The following is a 19,599-nucleotide window of genomic DNA, read 5'->3' as shown; positions in this document are numbered from 1 at the left end:
AGCTGTGCCGTATAAACTGGAAATTATTTTGTTTTTGCCAACAAAATCCTTGCTACCTCTCTTTTTTGCACTTTTGTTTTATTTTCCTGGCCTTGACCCACCTTTTTAGTATGTAATCACCTTTGAAGGCGTTGCAACAGTGCAACTGAAAACCAAATATGTAGAAGTGAAATCCCATGATCACCACATCTGTGGTCGCATTTAAGTAATCTAAAATGTGATTACTTTTCCCACCTCCCATTCTGCTACACCTCTCTTAAGAACTGTTGAAGGTTTGAACATGTATTTCACGTTATACGTCGTTGCACAAACCTCGCATCAGTCGACATGTGGTATAACGTCTGGAACCCTTTTCATTACGTCATTGAAACAGCTCAGAAATGTGTCCAGCTCTGTAGCTTGAACTGTGCCAAATCATTGAGACCATTTGTCAAGGCTTTTGAAATGCTTGTACGATTCAGATATGCTTGTAATGATGAGTGGCTTTACCATGAACACCCCAGGAAAAGGCATCCAACCATTCATCCTACCGAACTGATGATAGCAATACTAACCACGTCTCAGTTGCTATAGGCTTTGCATGGGCTTGTATAAACCTTACAGTTTCAGTGGTTACACACATACACACACACGCACAGACAGAAATGTTCAACTGAATTTACAATAAATCCGACTGTAACATAATTCCAATTTGTCTGTTTGTACAATAATGACGTCAGTGGTATTACAGATGAAGTAAACACTATTTATTTACTGTACGTAAAAGAACAACGAGATGTCTCTTTGAAAAAGAGAAAAGTTTTACTGATTAATAAAGTTTTATCCTGCTTAACCATCAGCAGTGTTAAGATATGTGCTTTTTTTGTGATTTTTTTTTTTTTTATGAGAAATGGGGACGTAGATAATTGGGATTTAGCAATCACTAGCTGATCATCAGGACAAGCAGCACAATGACAGTTAATGAGAACAATAAGCTTCTGCACCTGTAATAAAATTAAAAGTTAAGAGGAAAAAAATAATTGATATAACTAAATATGCTTACTACATGTTTCTCTACAAGTTTCAGATGTCCTCGGGAAGCATACATCATCCGTTTTAGTTTTACTAAAAGTCTCCCTCTGCTGAAAGAAGCATTTAATATTTTGGCATTTAACCCTCAGCAGTTTTCTTGGCCAAAGATAAATGAAAGGATTGGCATCTCTTTCTTCTGTCTATACCCGGCTGGCCTTAGGCAGATGGGTCCCTCCATATGAGCTGGGTTCTGCTCAAGGTTTCTTCCTGTTAAAAGGGAGTTTTTCCTTGCCACCGTCGCCTTCAGGCTTGCTCTGGGGGTTTCAGGCCGGGTTTTGTAAAGCGTCTTGAGACGATTTGTATTGTTATTGATGCTATATAAATAAAATGGAATTGAACTGAATTGAATTATTATCATGTCCGCAGGGCACAATATGAAAGCGCTGCCAGCAGATTATTTTAGGACAGCACAAAGACCACAGGTATGGTGTACTATAGCTGACAAGATGTTATTCTCGAGGAGCATACCAATGTCTGAGGTTTTAGTATGAACAGAAGAGCCTACCGTCTTAGTCATTGTACAAAACACTTAACAAACATGATCTTTTTTTCATTATGAAAATACACCGATCAGGCATAACATTATGACCACCTTCCTAATATTGTCTCCCTTGTGCCTCCGAAACAGATGTGACTCATCAGAGAATAGACATGGTCCTTCTGAGGGTGTCCTGTGGTGTCTGGCAACAGAATATTATTAGTGGGGGCCTTTGGGTCCTATGGGTTGAGGGGAGGGGCCTCTGTGGATCATCCCACAGATACTTGATCAGTTTGGGATCCAGTGCATTTGGAGGCCAGGTCAACACCTTGTGCTGTTTTTTTTTTTTTTTTTAGTTGTTCCTAAACTGTTTTTGTGTGTGTCTGTGTTAGGCTGCATCCTGCTGGGGATGGCTGCTGCCATCAAGGAGTGTCGTTGCTATGGGGTGGGGGTGCCTGGTCTGGTCTAGGTGGGTGGTACATGTCTAAGTAACATCCACATGAATGCCAGGTCCAAAAGTTTCCCAGCAGAACATTGGATTGTCACAAGATGGTCAATGTTATTTACCTCTCCTATCAGTGGTTATAATGTTACGGCCTGATTGGTGTAAATTCTACAGTTAAGATGCTGGTTGTGTGAAAACCCTAAACCGAAATTCTGTGTGACTGAAACTCTCAGAGTAATTAATGAAACTTACCTGACAGAAGCTTTTACTCTTGTGCGATATGTTTTATCCAGCATTCACGCTATATATCTGGGCAGTACCACGCATACAGAATAAGTGTCAGGTGCAAAACTTAAATATTTACTGTTTTTTGGAAATGCATATTTCAAAGACTGCTTAGGGCTGATGTCTTTCATAATAAAAAAAAATAAAAATGTCTCTACTTCAGTGTGTTTTCTCACCTCCTAAGATTAAATTTCACACTTTTGCATCATCATCTCAGGCCTGCGCTCACCCTGTTCCGCCGAGACAATGTACATTTAAAAATGGGACTTTAGTCTCTCTATCTGCTTTCTGCTTCTCAAGTTCACAGAAGACTGGACATTTCACATCATTAAGGTAGAGACTGGAGCAGAGCTCACAGACTAATGCTCACTGGTGTTAATTGAGTATATGATGTAATGAAAAAGTGATGAAGCTTTCCAGCCCACTTAGAGCCATCTTACATAGGTACATCACAAAGCTTTTACTCCCTGGTTGTACCAGGGAGAAAAAGAGCCAATCATAAAGTCACAGTTAATTGTAATCTGCACACAAATGACAACATACTGGGTACTGTTTAAGGAATGCTTTATTAGAGAAATACTGACTAAGTCGCACAGAAATGTTGTTGAAAATGTATAATGAGTAGATCTAAAGCTGGTGTGTGGCCAGCTGTATTGAGGCTCCAAATAAATACTCAATCACTAGTGATATCAGTGTAGTCTAAGTGGTTATGTGCCATCTAAATCAGATGATAAATACATACGGTACTATCCAACTGGTATCTTTAAAGACTCAGGCATGTGGTTGTATCCAGGCAACATGTCACACATGACATTACATTTTTAACACTATTAATAGTAATCTTCACATTCCTTTCATGTCCTAAAGCGAAGTTGCCAGAATCCAAAAACAAAAGTCCATGAAGAATTTGTGACCAGACATTAAGTTAAAACCCACATTCATATAGTACGTGGCTTGTAGTTTTCTTCTCAACAGTTAGACACATGCCTTGCATAAGGCTATCTGGTCCTTAATATAGTCCCTGCAGGGGCAGATGCGAATCAGGGACTTGTCCGATCTCACGCAGCTGAAGAGCAGGTGATCAGACTGGAGCAGGCAGTGTTTGCTGCTGCTGTTGTAGGCTGGAAGCACCACACACCTGTTAGAGACCTCTGACGTTTGACAATCTACACTATACCTGTAAAAAGAAAGAAAACCCAGAAGAAACAGTCAGGAAAGGATCCAGTCATTGAAGTCACAACGCCTGCAGAAGGAACAGGAAGGCATGTAGTCCATACTATAGTGACTCTCACTCAGATGTCTTATCCTGTAAGGCTACAGGTTGTGTTGTATCTTTATTAAGGTCAACCATTCAAATTATGTCTACACAGAGCTTGATCTCCCTTTGGTTGCACGGGTTTCCTCTGAATATACGTTAAAGGTTAAAACTATGAACTAAACCGGCCTCAGTAAATGTGAGCATGAATGTCTGTCTACATGTTAGCCCTGTGACCGACCAGTGATTTCACCTCCTGACTAAATGAGCACCAAACTGTCTTTCTTTAACTATTAGAAATTTAAGTTGTTGTCCATGTTCTCTTAGTTAGTTTTTCCACTTGAAGTAGACAGAAACTAACCAAAACATTTGACTGCTATTTTATCTTAAAGAATAAAAGATAAATAACTTCCTTTCAGTCATTGATAAGCATGCACCTTTCAAAAAATTTAGAGTAAAAGATAGAGTAACTCCTTGGTTTTCACCTGATTTATCAGCTTTATTTAAAGAAAGAAGCAGAGCTTGGTCACTAGCTAGGAAGACTGGAAACCCATCACATTGGTTAGCTTTTAAACAAATTAGAAATAAATGCACATCATCTGTGCGGAAAGCGAAATCTAATTATTACTTAGACTTGATAGCAAACTCCAGCTCAAATCCTGCACAATTTTGGAAAGCAGTAAACTCAAACAAAACCACAACCACTAATTCTCTGCCCACCCATATCAAATATGATGACTGTTTCATATCTGAACAGAATGAGATTACCCTTGCTTTCAATAGACATTTTGTTGAAGCTGGGCATTTATTTGATAAAGAGTTTAAAGGGACTCCTCAGATAGTTGACAATTGTGTGCATTATACAAACCATGCTTCTAAGTTTACTTTTCAACCTTTCTCTCAAAATGAAGTGTTTGAGGCATTACAAGCTATTGACACTAGGAGTGCTACTGGAGAAGATAATTTAGATCCTTTTTTCCTTAAATTGTCTGCTCCTATTATCACAAAGCATATAGTGCATATATTTAATCTTTCCATTGTGATGGGCATATTTCCTAGTGCATGGAAACTAGCCCATGTGACACCTTTGTACAAAGGGGGTGATAGAGATGATTTAAATAATTACCGTCCAATCTCCAAATTACCCTGTTTATCAAAGATTTTTGAATCACTGGTTAATAACCAACTCAAGTCATTTCTTTCATGTCATCAAATTTTAAATCCACAACAATCTGGGTTTAGAACAAACCACGGCACTATCACAGCTACCACATTAGTTACTAATAATATAATATCTGCCTTAGACGTTAAGAAGCACTGTGCTGCCCTTTTTGTTGATTTGTCAAAAGCATTTGATACAGTTGATCATCTTACTCTTACAAAGATTACATAATATTGGTTTGGATGATAAGGCATGTGAATGGTTTTGGAATTATTTGTCTCAGAGGTTTCAGTGTGTGAAGTCAGGAAATGTCAAGTCAGAGTTTTTGCCAATCACAAAGGGTGTTCCACAAGGGTCCATTTTGGGCCCAGTTCTCTTCACCATCTATATGAATGATATTGTCTCTACCTTAAATGGTTGTCAAGTCCACCTTTATGCTGATGACACTATTTTGTATTGTATTGCTGACTCTGTTCAACTTGCCATTGATAATCTTCAGGTTTCATTTAATGTTCTTCAAGAAGCTCTCATTAATCTTAAATTAGTACTAAATGAAAAGAAAACTAAATATATGCTATTTACTAGAGCAAGGAATATTGAGGTTAATGATGTGCAAATAACCACTGTAACTGGTTCCAGCATTGATAGAGTTTCTGAGTACAAATATCTTGGTATATGGCTGGATGACAAACTCACATTTAATTACCATATAGCCATCCTAGTAAAAAAACTGAGACAAAAAATTGGTTTCTTCTACAGAAACAAAGCCAACCTCCCTATGGAATGTAGGAAACAAGTTGTTGAAGCAGTTTTTATGTCAGTTCTAGAATATGGTGATGTGATTTATAGAAATGCTACTGCTTGCTCACTTAAAGCCCTGGACTCAGTCTACTACTCTGCTCTGAGGTTCATTACTGGTGATGGCTATAGCACTCATCATTGTGTCCTCTATGGTAAAGTGGGTTGGTCATCTTTGTCTGAGAGGAGACTTAATCATTGGTACCTGTTTATTTACAAAGGTATTATTGGAAAATTACCAGGTTATATTTCCAACATGCTTGTTTGGAATTCTGGTCCCTATTAGACCAGATCAAATGACTGTTTGATGCTCAAGGTTCCTCGTATCCACACTGAGTTGGGAAAGTCGGCCTTTTGTTATGGTGCCCCTACTTCCTGGAATAATCTCCAATGTAACATAAAAATTAACTCTCTACTTTCCTATAATCAATTCAGATCTGTAATCACAAACCTTCCTATGTCAAATTGTACCTGTTTTATGTAAATGTTATTTTATTATTATTATTATTATCATTATTATTATTATTATTATTATTATTATTATTATTATTTTATTATTTTATTATTTTACTATTAATATTTTCTGTATCTTTATTTTTCCCTTCCTTCCTCCTTTATAATGTTATGTAGGTTATCTTATTATTTGTTTTATTTTGTTTTATTTTCCACAATTATTATACTATATCTATTGTTATCCCATTGTTACTGTGTAATCTCGGCTTCACTGAAAATGAGGACTACCCTCAATGAACCTCTGAGAATAAATAAAGATTGAATGAATGACTAATGAGTTGTCTGTCGACTTAAATCAGACAATGAGGTGATTTAGGTATAGCCAAAATAGCTTGAGAATATCTGTACAAAACTCACAGAGCTCTAAAAATGTTATTCATCCAACTCTTAGAAAAGAGGGAACTATAATGCTGGTTGGTGTTAGTTGCCCAGGTTTTATCTGTGTTTATACAACACATTCAAAGTCATACAAAAAAAAAAGAATGTGTGTCTGGGTTCCTGTATGTGCACAGTAACATGCATCCACTCACTTGGCGAGATTCTCTGCGCTGTTCAGGTCTGGGAAGAATGCAGGTTCACAGATCAGTCCCGCTCCCTGGCATGCCTGTTTGCAAGAAGCGCCTGCCCTTGCCTTCACTACCTGGAGGGCGCTGAGTGGCGGCCAGCCCTTTGTACTGGAGCAGAAGTCCTGAAGCAAAAATAGAAACAAGATTAGAGAGGATACTTCCTGTCCGACAACTTTGATCCTCCTTGTATCCAACCTCCAAACCCAGACGTGCCCGACCTGTTTTTCAATCAGGGTGTTGACTCTCTGGAGCATTCCATCACAGGTGAACTCATAAGGAAGGTAGGGGTCAATCTGAAATGCAAAGAACTAACACTGCAGTAATGCACATGGACTGGAATGACACCTGTAAGTTCCTCATCGGTAATGTGAGCTGTAATGAACGCTGTATGGTACAGTGTATTTTATATACGTGTTCGAAACAGTGACATCCTGTTTAAAAGATACTCACAGTTTGGTTGAGTATAGCAGTAAGAGCTCTCTCTACATCGGTTTTGTTGTTCATGTCTACCATCCACACATAGGGCTCTCCTATAGCCTCAGCGTAAGGATGCTGGGATGTCACCTACAATAAAAAAACAAAACATCCTGAATAGCAACTATATCCTCCATATGCATTTATGTGTATGTGTTTCAGCTACATGTTTATTGTGTATCCTACTGACCTGTCTCAGGGTGGGCTTCCCTTTGAAGAACTGTGAGTTCAGGCTGTTCTGTGGAGGTTGTAACCGGGGGTTCAGGAAAACACAGCCATTGGCCAAGGCTTCCAGAGGGGCTGGGCCTTCATATGGGAAAGACAACCCCACAAAAACCTACACCAGATCATAAATAAAAAAGAAAACTGTTTACAGTATTTTTATGGCTAAAAACCCCCCCCAAAAAACTGCACCTCATTGCTGTCACCACATGGTGCCGCCCAACACCAGCACAATACACTGAGTGATGAATTCTGCATGTGCTCCTGAAGTTTACTTTTAAAGCAAACAGTGCACTTTTCTGTAGTAAATATTTTTTTCTATGTTTACAGCTACAATCTGTTGCAGGTAGAGGAGACCTCATGCCATATTTATTGCCTTCAGACACATTTTACTTACATATTTTACAGTATTTTATCATCTTCTGACTTTAATGGTGGTTTGAAGGTTGCTTATAAATCTATTATTTAGAAGTGGAATAAATTAAAAGATTATCTTATCTTATGTTTCATAAGTATGGCAATATGCTTCTTCTATTTGGGGTCTCAGTGAGACCTAATAAAAAAAAAAACTGTGATCATATGATATAAGCCTAGTATTTATAGCTAATTGTCTTTTCTTTCTTTCTCTCTTAGCAGCTCTTGCCGGGTCCACACACTGACCACAAACAGCCTATGTCAATATCCTTCCTCATTCTATTCCTGCCTTTCAGAAAAGCCTTGAATATATAACCGACAACTGACTCAACAGACGTCTATTATCAATGAAATTATTCAGTGATTTCCTCATAATGTTAACTGATCTTACCAGCAGTCTTCCTTGCACAGAATGGATTTCTTTCAAGGGTTGAGCTTTCTACCAATTGTCTCTTGCTTTAAATTGGGTTAGTTCATCCTTGAAAAAAAGACACTTTAAACCAGAAGAAAGTTGAAAGACTGTACACCTGTTTCTTTTCCACTTACAGAATCATCCCACACTCTCTAATGCACCTGTTTGAATGAAACATTTAGGACCAGACGTTCATCTCACTTCTGCTCTTCACAGTATTGCATAAAAACAAATATGAAACCTACTTTCATGTATTTGCAGACAGAAATCAGCAACACCGTCCAACATTATTGTGTTGAAGACTATATTCAACATCCACAATCGGGCTTTTCAAAGTGAAGGCAAAGCCAAAACACAACACAAAGGTATATTTAAAGTGCTCCTTTTTACCTCATACTCACCTTGCTTTGTCTCAACAGAGTCTGCACTTCAGTCCCTTTGACAATGCCATGGTTTTTCACATAGCTTGGAATCGGAGCGCTGTCATCAACTGTCCCATGGACGTCCAAGTACTTGTGGATAACATCCAGATAAGCCCCTTTACCCTGTGCCGAAACAGGAGGACAGAGAGGGTAAAAATCGATGTACCCTAATCCACATCACATCTCCGTCAACCCACAGACTACTAAACACCCAAACGCCACATCCACCAACTTCTAAACATTCAAAAGGTGAAATGAGGTGACAAAAGCTTTGCATGGCAATCTATTTGTTCCTCCTTTACCATTCTACTACGGCTTAAACCGTGTTTTCTCTTGTTACCTCCCAAAACTTAGCACTCTTGCCATACACGAGAGCCTGGTTTTGTCTCTTGGTAGAATTCAGCCTCTTAATTTCTTCAGAGCTCAGCTGCTGCTGCACCACAAAACCCAGGAATGTGTTGTCAGGTGTATGAGCTGCTCAAAATAGGACAATAGGTGTTGGTTAGGACAGATACTTTCAGAAACTTTCAAGGTGCTTTAAAACCCCAATCAAAAATAAATAAATTCTATTTATTAGTGATCGCTGAACATGCGTAATTGTCGTTAGAAATGAAAAAGTGAGACGTACGGAACATGGTGTAGAATTGCATTGGGATCAGACTGAGACCGCCAAATGGAGTCTTCAGGTTGTGCTTTTTGGCCCAATCTGCATGATTGAAGTCTGGCTCAGTGCCAAAAGAGTCCAGCACACGAATCATACACCTGGTTGACACACACACATCACACTTATAATCAGAGCCTGCTACAGAGCGTACAGAGGAACAAAACGTTCCGAACTATCCTGGTTCTATCCTGTTCTTAACGTGAACAGACCAGTCTGACAGATCATGACTAAAAGTATATTATATGTGCCTAAAGCCGATGAAATTAAACTAAATTATGTGCACATCTGAACATTACACCCAGTGACTGTTGAACATTCCAAAATGATTTGCATTAATCTGCCGCTGTAACAGCCTCCACTCTTCTGTGAAGTCTTTCCACAAGATTTCAGAGCCAGGCTGCAGGGATTTGCACCCATTCAACCACGAGAGCATCATTGAAGTTGGGCAAAAAATCCTGGCTCACAGTCAGAGTTTTAATTCATCCCAACGGGACTGGATGGGGTTAAGGTCACATGATTCAATTGCATCCGCATTAAACTCAGAAAAGCATTGGTATGGCAGAAGGGCACGTCATATTTAAACAGGAAGAATGGAAACTTTAATGTTTTTGAGCAAAAAGATGCAACACATCTTGTTTGCAGCATCAATATTCAGCATTAACATTAACTTTACATAAGGATTTCAAAACATTAAACATGACACGATACTGCTCTCTATGTACTGTATGTATCAGTATGTGAACAATATGAAAGGAGCACGGTCACTATTCACCAGCTTACTGCAGTGTAGGTGAATTTACGATTTTAGCATCAGTATACACCGACCAAGCACGACATTAAACCCTCTGACTGTTACTCAGACATGTTCCACCCACCTAGACCAGACCAGGCACCCCCACCCCATAGCGATGACACTTCTTGATGGCAGCAGCCATCCCCAGCAGGATGCAGCCTGACACAGAAACTCACAAAAACGGTTTAGGAACAACTAAAAAAACATGAAAAACAGCACAAGGTGTTGACCTGGCCTCCAAATTCACTAGATCCCAAACTGATCAAGTATCTGTGGGATGATCCACAGAGGCCCCTCCCCATAGGACCCCATAGGACCCAAAGCCCCCCACTACCACAGGACACCCTCAGAAGGCCCATGTCCATTCTCTGATGAGTCACAACTTTTGGAGGCACAAGGGAGACCTACACAATATTAGGAAGGTGGTCATAATGTTATACCTGGTCGGCATATGTTGATTCAAGTGCATGCTGCTCATCAACAATTCTCATTTGACAGAAAGTTACATGCCTTTAACTCACTGTAAAAACGAGGGAATTTCTCTTCTGTCATAATTGGATATAAGAATGACACATGTAAGTTGTAAATGTTGACTGCAGAATCTAAAGTCTTCCATTCTGCACCAAGTTTCCTATATTTTTTATCATCTTTCATTTGTTCTCTCTCATATCCCTATGTCCTTTCTTCTCCTTTCACAGGCCTTTCATTTGGCTTTTCCCCAAAATATGACAAGAACCTGCTCGATGACATTTTCAGTCTTTGCCTCCCTTCAACTCATTTTTTTATTTTTTAGAAAGAAATCGGCATCTTTGACACCTGCTTTTATCTCTGAAATGATCTCCGCTCCTCTCTTTCTTCTACGTCTCAGACACTGGCTTATATTTATTTCCCACTCCTGGGTGACGTTATATGGCAGATATTCTCTTAGAAAAAAAGGGTAATTACACCCATCAATTTTGCCCTCATATCCATCAAATCACAGTGTTACATTAGAATCATAGCCAGACTGCTACAGTGTACTTATGTTCATGTATAATCATGACTTGACTCAGACACGACTCTTTCCCCGTTAGCCTTCTCTCTTTATATCTTCATTTCACTGTTGTCTCTTTCCTTTATATTTCTCTCCTGAGCTTATATGCATGTGCAACTTGGCCTTAGATTAGGGCAGCATTGTTTGTGTGCTGCTTCTTTTTTAGCATATCTCGCCACTCTTTCCCATCACATAGCATATGTACCATTTGGAACATCCTGCATGTCAGTAATGGATTTAGTCAGAATTCAGGGAAATTACACATCTCAGCTCTCTCTTGGCATTATTAAACTGATGATACATGGCCAGATAAAAGCACCATGGTTATGCAAATCTCCAATCCATCATGGACTGAATGTAGTTGGCCTCACAAGCTTCAGCAGATTCATCAAATAGGGCTTTGCTTTATGTGCTAAAATGTCAAGTGAATGCCGTCATTTACCTGTATTCTCAATGAGTCATTACTTCACGAGTCACCAAAAAACTCCAGTAAATGTTAAATGCCCTATTACGGGAACATGGACAGCAAAAATGTGTTTTAGTTATTTAGTCAGGAAGAGTTTCTGATACTCACTTGTACTTAGTCCAGGTTTTCTGAAATGTTTTCTGAATTTGTCTTAGACCAATAATGTCTGTATAAATCAGGTTTATTTCCGTTTCTGAACGACGAGGCGGACAGCCACCTGTCTCAGCTCTTAGAACGCTGGAGAGAGAAGGAGACAATCACGAGAATGGATAGACAGAAATAGAAACAATCATGAGCTCGGTGTGTGATTTCTATGATGCTATGGTTGGAAGTGACAGATGTGTCTTCTCCCATTGGTTTACCTGTAACAATGTTTACTTAGACATTAGTATTCAGCTGATTTTCAGTATAATGGCCCAATCAGAACAAAACTGTTTCGTTTAAAGACTTCAGTCAGACAATTAGAAGAGGGGAGTCAACATTTGATAATTCATTCAGTAGGTAAATATCTCCCAAAAAACTAGATTTTACTTGCTATATATTCAGCAGATAACGCTTCACAGTGAGCAGAACAACTTTGCTCATGTCAAAAAGGTTCTATTCTGACTGATATTTTGGGGCATGTAAACACTTTCGGATCATTTCATTTACCATGGAAACAGTTAAGATGTAATTTAAAATCAATACTCTCAAAACTGGGTTCAAGGAATACGGTCCATGTAAAGCCACATTAACACCAGATAAATGGAAGTATAAATAATGAATGCAAACTCACTTCTTGAGGTCGGGTATGGAGGCAGACAGGTGAAGATGGTGACCCAGGATGTAAAGAGTTGAGATAAGGTCACTCCACTGGACCAGCTCCCCAAGGGGGCCACCGCTGAAAGCGCCCTCTGCTATTTTAACACCCGATTCCTTTGTCACCACGCCAGGATGCACCAAGATCTGGAGAAGAGACAAATCCACAGCTGACCGACAACCTCAAGTGTTCTTGAATTTCCTTGAACCTCTCCTCGTTTCTGGTGTTGCTGCATTCATGAGAAATTTTGAAAGCCTTCTGGACAACAGAGGAAACAGCAGAGTGGCTTCATCTGATGACTCATCTCCTACACAAACAACAATAAGCGCTAATCTATTCCTTCTGACAGAACATCTTCTTTTTTTAAAGCTATTTTTCAAGTTATCTCCTAGTAATGCATTACATATTCCTCAGTAATCCTGTAATAAAAACAGGATGGGCAGAGAGCAAGCATTTAAAGCATCCTACAACAAAGAAACATGTCCATTCCATGTGAAAGTGTTCATGTTGCACTAATATACCGATATATATATATATATCTCATACACGTGATAGAAAAAGTAAAACTACATCGATCACGTTAGTGCGCCCTATACCTGAGTGACCTGAAAGACAAACAAAACTTAAAATAATCAAAAAACACAAGGGTCACACTCAAGTACAGCGAGACAGGTGCCGTATAATTGACTCCAGTTAGTTATTGGCATTAATTACGTGCATGGCTTTCCGCTCTGTGAGCTTGTATTTGGCAGAAAGAGCGCGACCAGCCTCCACCCAGATCCCCTCCATGCTTCGGATTCTTTGGTTGATCCATTTGAACTGGATTCTGTTTTCCAGAGATGGGTATAGACCTTCTAAGCTTTTCTGTATCACTGCATAGTCAGATTCCTGCTGAAAGAAAGAAAATGTAAGGCATACTGTAAATTTAACATTTTCCATTTTACCAATTTGTTTCAGACTTCTTCCCCTTTAGCACTGAGAAATGAATACTCTACGTTTTCCAAATGGGCCAGAGTCACTTCCCACATTTGCATCAGTTATGTGTTTGCTATGTGCAGGTATTCACAAGCGTTATACGTAGAAAATTACCCAACAAAAATGTAAGAGCTGGTGGCTTTCAAACATGTAGTTCAACTGTTGTGCTCCTGTTAAAAGGAAACAGCACTTTCAGGTAGAGCTGGTCTGCAAAGGCAATGCGCACACTGTACCTTCTACACACCACACTCCAGTTCACATCACACGTTTAACAGCATGCAGTCTATTCTTTGCTTTTACCTTTGAGGTTTTCACCACATCTGAGTGGATCACTCGGCCTGAAAGCACAGGACACCAGGACTCTATCTAAACACACAAAATAATAGTATTAGTTACACCAGCAAAGCCAACGTTTTTCATGATTGTGAGTTTCCAAAACTGAGGAATTTGTTTTATGTGACCAGGTTTGCAATGAGCGGCGTGACTGTGCAAGCATTACATGAGTTTAAAACCACTGGGGTACCTCGCTGAGGTAGATGAGGAATGAGCACAGGGACCCGTTCACCCCGTGGCTGCTGTAGCAAGGGTCAGTCTTCCACATCTCCTTCATCCACTGGAGCCACAGCAGAGCGCAGAGGGCCACAACAAAAACACAAGCACATCATCACGATCAACACAATGCTTGACATGGTCAAAACTGAGTACCAATGCAGGGAGAGGTTAAACCTGTCTTTAATGACAGACCAACTCCAGCAAGATTCCACTACCATCCTCTCACATGTTTATCTCTTTACTAGAATATATCACATTTGTTTCACAGTTTACTGACAACAGGGCTGGATAAACAACGAAAATAAATGAACAAAAATTATAAATATTTCAACAATAGGTTACCATTACAATGATGAAATTACCTTCACTTTTCCCAGACATTCTGGGTGTCCATCCATGGGTGGCAGTGGACAGTTTTGATCCTCTATGATTTCATCATCTACAGAAGCACACAAATACAGCTTTTCTTGGTTCAAACACTCTCTATGCATTTTACATTTACTAACAATGAACGTATGACTCCACAAATAGAAGCCTGAAATTACCTGTAATATAAGCTTATCCCTGATCATTCTTTTCTTTATAAGGATTTTGCATTAGTTGTGGCCAAGACTTCACTGACATCTAAGGCATGTCAACGACAGCCTCCAGGGTTTCAGTAATCTCCACCAATGTTCTTGTTGGAAAACTGATGAAGAGTGACTCCTGCGAGATAGGTGGCTATGCATTACACAACATGCTACTTTTAACGCTTTGCATTGGCCAAGAACACAAACATGCATGTCGCAAATAGGGGAAAAAAGTTGCCACTGAAAAAAATGCAAAAATGGGTTATGGGTGGAGTGCACATGGAGGCCTGCATGAGGCGGATCATCCTATGGGGGTGTGAGACTTCATAAACTGATGTGTTATTACCATTAAGTATGCACTCCTGCAGTAAATCTTAGCTTCATGACGGTTCTAATGTTCAGTTTATGTTGAAACAGTGTCAGAAAGGTGTTAATTCGACATTATGATCATTTTGGAGGATGAAGTTTGTGGTGCTGTTTAACTAGATAGACAAAAGTAAATGGACAGTAGCACGTAGGCAACAGTGTTTCCCATGCACACACTTCCATTGTTCACTGAGCAACACTGTCTACTGGACCACATGGTCTTTCAATGCAATGAACAAGGACACTGCACTGTTTACACTCTTTGACTCACTAAACCCTCTAGATTACCACATTTATTTTATTGATCTACAGCCAGAAAGCATTCTTATAGTTCATTTTGGGGTATAATTTGCTAAAATCTAGTGCCCAGCCGTTTGGAAAAAACTGTCAAAACACAATCCATCACTTACAATACAAATGTATTTGCTTTAAACTGCATGCTGTGAAAACCTGACACTTTTACCTGATTTTACTGGCTGACTTTTCTTCTCTTCCCTCTCCACATGCAGCTTTAGCAGTTCCTCCAAGTGAGTCACTTGTTGCTGCAGATGGAGTTTATCAGAACGCAGCTCCTTAATCATCTCTTCCCTCATTTTTGCTTCCCCTTTCTCTGCCTCCATTTTAATCTGGAGTGCCAGTAGTTCTGCTTTGTAGTCCTTCAAAGGTGGTGCGGGAGATACTGAGCGAGAGACAGACAGCGAGAGTTGGGGGTGTTAATTAGACAAATTATCATGGTGCTTTGAACGTATTTCCAGAGGCTTACATGTGCTGTTGAAGCAATAATCCATACTATAATATTCATGGAACATTCAGTTTGCAAACATTATCAGGGGTTTCCTGTTTGATTAGAGCTAATGCCGAGGTAATACCGCTAGCTGTCACACAAGGGTGTAAGATACTTGTCCTGTGAGAGTTTGCTTACAATTGTCAGAGAATTCTATGGTGTTCAGGAGGTCGTCCACAAACTTGACGAAAATCTTCATCACATCTAGAAAGAAAGGAAGGTAATGAAAAGACATGTGAAGGAAGATATATGACAAGAACATGCCTTTGAATGGTTTTACTACGAGATAATCCCTTTGTTTTACATCGTCTATCCCTTATTTTATGTAGAGCTCCCATTTGAATGCCAATGTTTTGGGCTGCCCCTACTGAGTAAACAAGTTACCCTCAATGCAGCCTCTTCCCCTGCACAATAATAATATTATGTGATATTCAAATGAGGGCCACAGCTCAATCTTCAAATAAAGCTACCCAGGATGAACATGTGAACCACAAGCAGCTCCACAGTTTAGTTGTGTGGACATGCTGAGAGATTACTTCTTAAAAAACAGCATTAAAAGATAATGATATGGTCTTCCTACACCATCACCAGCCGTCTTTTGTCACTCCTCTCTTTATCTCTGTGCTTTTTTCTCACCTTCAGCCCTGCGTGTTTCCACCCACACTTTACCATTTGGTCTCTTGTCAGTGGTCACACTGATGTCCTTGAGGTCAATTTTAGTCTGAAACCAGATTAGACAGACACGCGGAGGTGGAAGAATTACTCAGGCACAAGTATAACTCAGAATTACTTACAGTATAATGTATAAATGTAAAAATTCTTATGGTAAAGGCACAACTGAATTGTTATGTTATATCATACACAGTTCATTAGGTACACTAGTGAAAACGATTGAGTTGAAATCTAACAGTACTGCACTGAATCCTCCTTTATGACTAATGTTTTAATGTTTGGTTCATGTTCAAACAGTGTCAGAAAGGTGGTAATTCAACTGCATGATCATATTAGAGGATGTAGTTTGTGGTGCTGTTAAACTGCATTGAATGTTTCCGTTATTTAGTCTAGCCCACTGACATAAATGGAGCTGGTTTGATCAATTTTTACCAAGTCATATGGGTTTCTTGAAGGAAAACTTGTAGAGACAAGTAACACCCGCACCACACATATACTCCATCACCTGCCAACCGGAAGTCCTTGTTTAAGTTTTAACCATAGACAGTATAAAGATGGACAGCGGAACTGCTCCTCAAAAGTTGAGCCAACGCAAGCAGAACTCCCCCTGGTGACTGGCTGCAGTATAGGCCATAAGCTCCACCTCCTTCATGTTAGTGGATAGGACTTGGGCCAAATTAAAACACCAAAATACACGTCAAATACATTTTTTTCAAGGATAGTTTCAGTCATTTTAGGTAGTTAATATAATGTTGATGCATGTTCAGTGCAGTGTCAATTTTTTGGATAAGTTTTGTTTTAGTTCATCATTTGACGCTATAGAAACAGGATGTGACATAATGGGGGCCATCAGTTGTCATGCCAACCGCTCCATAATTATACAGACTATGGTTTTAACCTGTGAAGTAACTAGTGTCACTATCTGTTGCTGTAAAAAGTATAACATGCTCATCTGAACTGTAGTGTACCCCAAAATGTACTAAAATGGCACTAAAAACATCAAGTTCTGACAATAAATAATGATACAGACCAGAATGACATACGGTAGAGCCAGACAACAGACCAAACCAGTTCCCAGCAACACATATGTGGCCATCCTCAGGATGTGCTTCGGTTTTCTCATGATTCAGAGTGAGCCGGGTACTGGGTGTTGATAAAGACGTGATTTTACATTAAATGCAATATTTAGTGTGCAAGGCATAAGTGGAGGACTGTGTCTCAGGTGTCTGAGAAAAACTGCCAATGACATGAAGCGATTTAAAGATGATGTTTGCTTATTTAGTCTAAAACTCCATATCAACATATGACACAAACTTACGGGGCGTATGATGGCGTGATGATAACTTTTCTCCACTTAGTCTACATTTGTATAAAAAAATTTGCATTGTACTAGGAATAAAACAACATGCTGATGCTGACTTCTTTGTTAATATACAATAACTTAAAAAACAAATGCTTACCTTTCACGACTTGGTTTATCCCTCCAAAGTGAACACATTAAAAGTGATTATTTTAATTTCATACATACAATCCAGGTTCCATTAGAATAAAACTCTGACCTGTGGAGAGTTCTCTGCTGAGAGCTCTCCAGTTCTGACACTGCTCTCTGACACTGTCATGTTGAACCAGTTCAAAAAACCTGTTTGCCTGCATAACTGCAAGGTCTCTCATGATAAGAGCCATGGTGTTTTGCAGCATTACAAAGACCTGTTTCAAATGTCTTTCTCTTTAAAACTTCTGTTTTTTAAAAATACACAATAGCTCTAATCGCATGCCATGTCTGCGAGCAGTAGAGCGCTCATCAAAGATTTGTAAAAATCACTTTCATTTGCCACATTTTTTTCCCCCAGCAGTCTGTTTGTGCCAGTATGTCGAAGAAAAAACATTGACCAAAAGTATAAAGTGGACTTATGTTCCATGTATGGGAATAATAATGAAAAATAGAGGACACCTTTTAATTTGATCAGTTTCTGTGTATACAGTGGGGAAAATTATCATGGTGCAGGTCTCACAGACCTGTTGGTTAGTCTTTAAGAAGCCCTCCTATCCTCCACTTGTTACCTGTATTAATTGCACCAGTTTGAACTCGTTCTCTGTATGAAAGACACCTGTCCACACACACAATCAATCAGACTCCAACCTCTCCACCATGGCCAAGACCAAAGAGCTGTCTAAGGACACCAGAGACAAAATTGTAGACCTGCACAAGGCTGGGATAGGGTACAGGACAATAGGCAAACAGCTTGGTGAGAAAGCAACAACTGTTGGTGCAATTATTAGAAAATGGAAGGGACTCAAGAGATGACTGTCAATCTCCCTCAGACTGGGGCTCCATGCAAGATCTCGCCTCGTGGAGTGACAGTTATCATGAGAAAGGTCAGGGATCAGAAACATAATGCTTGGGGGATTCTTTTCTGCAAAGGGGACAGGACGACTGCACCGTATTGAGGAGAGGATAGATGGGGCCATGTATTGCGAGATTTTGGGCATCAACCTCCTTCCCTCAGTAAGAGCATTGAAGATGGGTCGTGGCTGGGTCTTCCAGCATGACAATGACCCAAAACACACAGCCAGGGCAACTAAGGAGTGGCTCTGTAAGAAGCATGTCAAGGTCCTGGAGTGGCCTAGCCAGTCTATAGACTTGAACCCAATAGAAAATCTTTTTAGGGAGCTGAAACTCTGTGTTGCCCAGCTACAGCCTCGAAACCTGAAAGATCTGAAGGAGATCTGTATGGAAAATCCCTGCTGCAGTGTGTGCAAGCCTGGTCGAGAACTATAGGAAACGGTTGATCTCTGTAATTGGTTTCTGTACTAAATATTAAGTTCTGTTTTTCTAGTGTATCAAATACTTATTTCATGCAATATAATGCAAATTAATTATTTAAAAATCATTTTTCTGGATTTTTGTTTTAGATTCTGTCTCTCACAGTTGAAGTGTACCTATCATCTTTATAAGGGGGAAACTTGCAAAATTGGCGGTGTATCAAATACTTATTTTCCCCACTGTAGAGGATCCCTATGCACTTTACTCAGTATCCACTAGAGGCCAGACTAGAGTCTTTTTGGTTTGAATATAGGATTTTCTTGTTAATGAAAGCAGTAATGAAAGTAATTCTTGAAAAGAAAAAAAAAAGTTACGTATAAAGACAACATCTTTTATTCACTTGTTTACATAAATTATATTAAAAATCATAATGTTAATTTTGACAGTTAGGGTAGTTCTGCCTTGAAGCCATCAATGTTACGTTTGAGTCACATGAAATGTATCTGTGAATTTCAATGGAAGCCTCTTGAATTTAACATCAATTAAACATTTTGTGCATGAGGTTGAATACATGAAATATAAATGGAATAATTGCACTTTAATCTACAGCAGAGTGTAGGATGTGCCATATCTTCTGCTGTTTGG

The 19,599-nt window shown here is 39.4% G+C and overlaps 1 protein-coding gene across 5 annotated transcripts; it reads right to left on the bottom strand.

Moving 5' to 3' along the window:
* Positions 1-2,847: 2,847 nt before the first annotated feature.
* Positions 2,848-17,911, bottom strand: LOC311488144 (alpha-1,6-mannosylglycoprotein 6-beta-N-acetylglucosaminyltransferase A-like). 5 transcript variants are annotated; one of them, XM_084544664.1, is made up of 20 exons: positions 17,651-17,911; positions 17,509-17,549; positions 17,221-17,333; positions 16,155-16,239; positions 15,657-15,722; positions 15,198-15,413; positions 14,162-14,238; positions 13,771-13,860; positions 13,548-13,613; positions 12,987-13,163; positions 12,249-12,418; positions 11,582-11,710; positions 9,146-9,279; positions 8,858-8,991; positions 8,497-8,640; positions 7,238-7,384; positions 7,024-7,137; positions 6,792-6,881; positions 6,538-6,695; positions 2,848-3,456 (listed from the first exon to the last, which is right to left on the bottom strand). In XM_084544664.1, the coding sequence occupies exons 3-20, from the start codon at positions 17,311-17,313 to the stop codon at positions 3,255-3,257; spliced, it is 2,292 nt and encodes a 763-aa protein (XP_084400790.1). In that variant the 5' UTR covers positions 17,314-17,333; positions 17,509-17,549; positions 17,651-17,911; the 3' UTR covers positions 2,848-3,254. The 5 variants fall into 5 exon arrangements, with proteins under 5 accessions (XP_084400790.1, XP_084400789.1, XP_084400792.1 ...); XM_084544663.1 differs by lacking the exon at positions 17,509-17,549; XM_084544666.1 differs by lacking the exon at positions 17,509-17,549 and having other exon boundaries at positions 6,792-6,866.
* Between the last annotated feature and the right edge of the window lie 1,688 nt (positions 17,912-19,599).

This window comes from Chelon labrosus, assembly GCF_963514085.1.
Source record: "Chelon labrosus genome assembly, chromosome: 5".
Classification (NCBI taxonomy): domain Eukaryota; kingdom Metazoa; phylum Chordata; class Actinopteri; order Mugiliformes; family Mugilidae; genus Chelon; species Chelon labrosus.
Note: the sequence above shows the minus strand (reverse complement) of the source record. Positions and strands in the feature narration are given on the sequence as shown.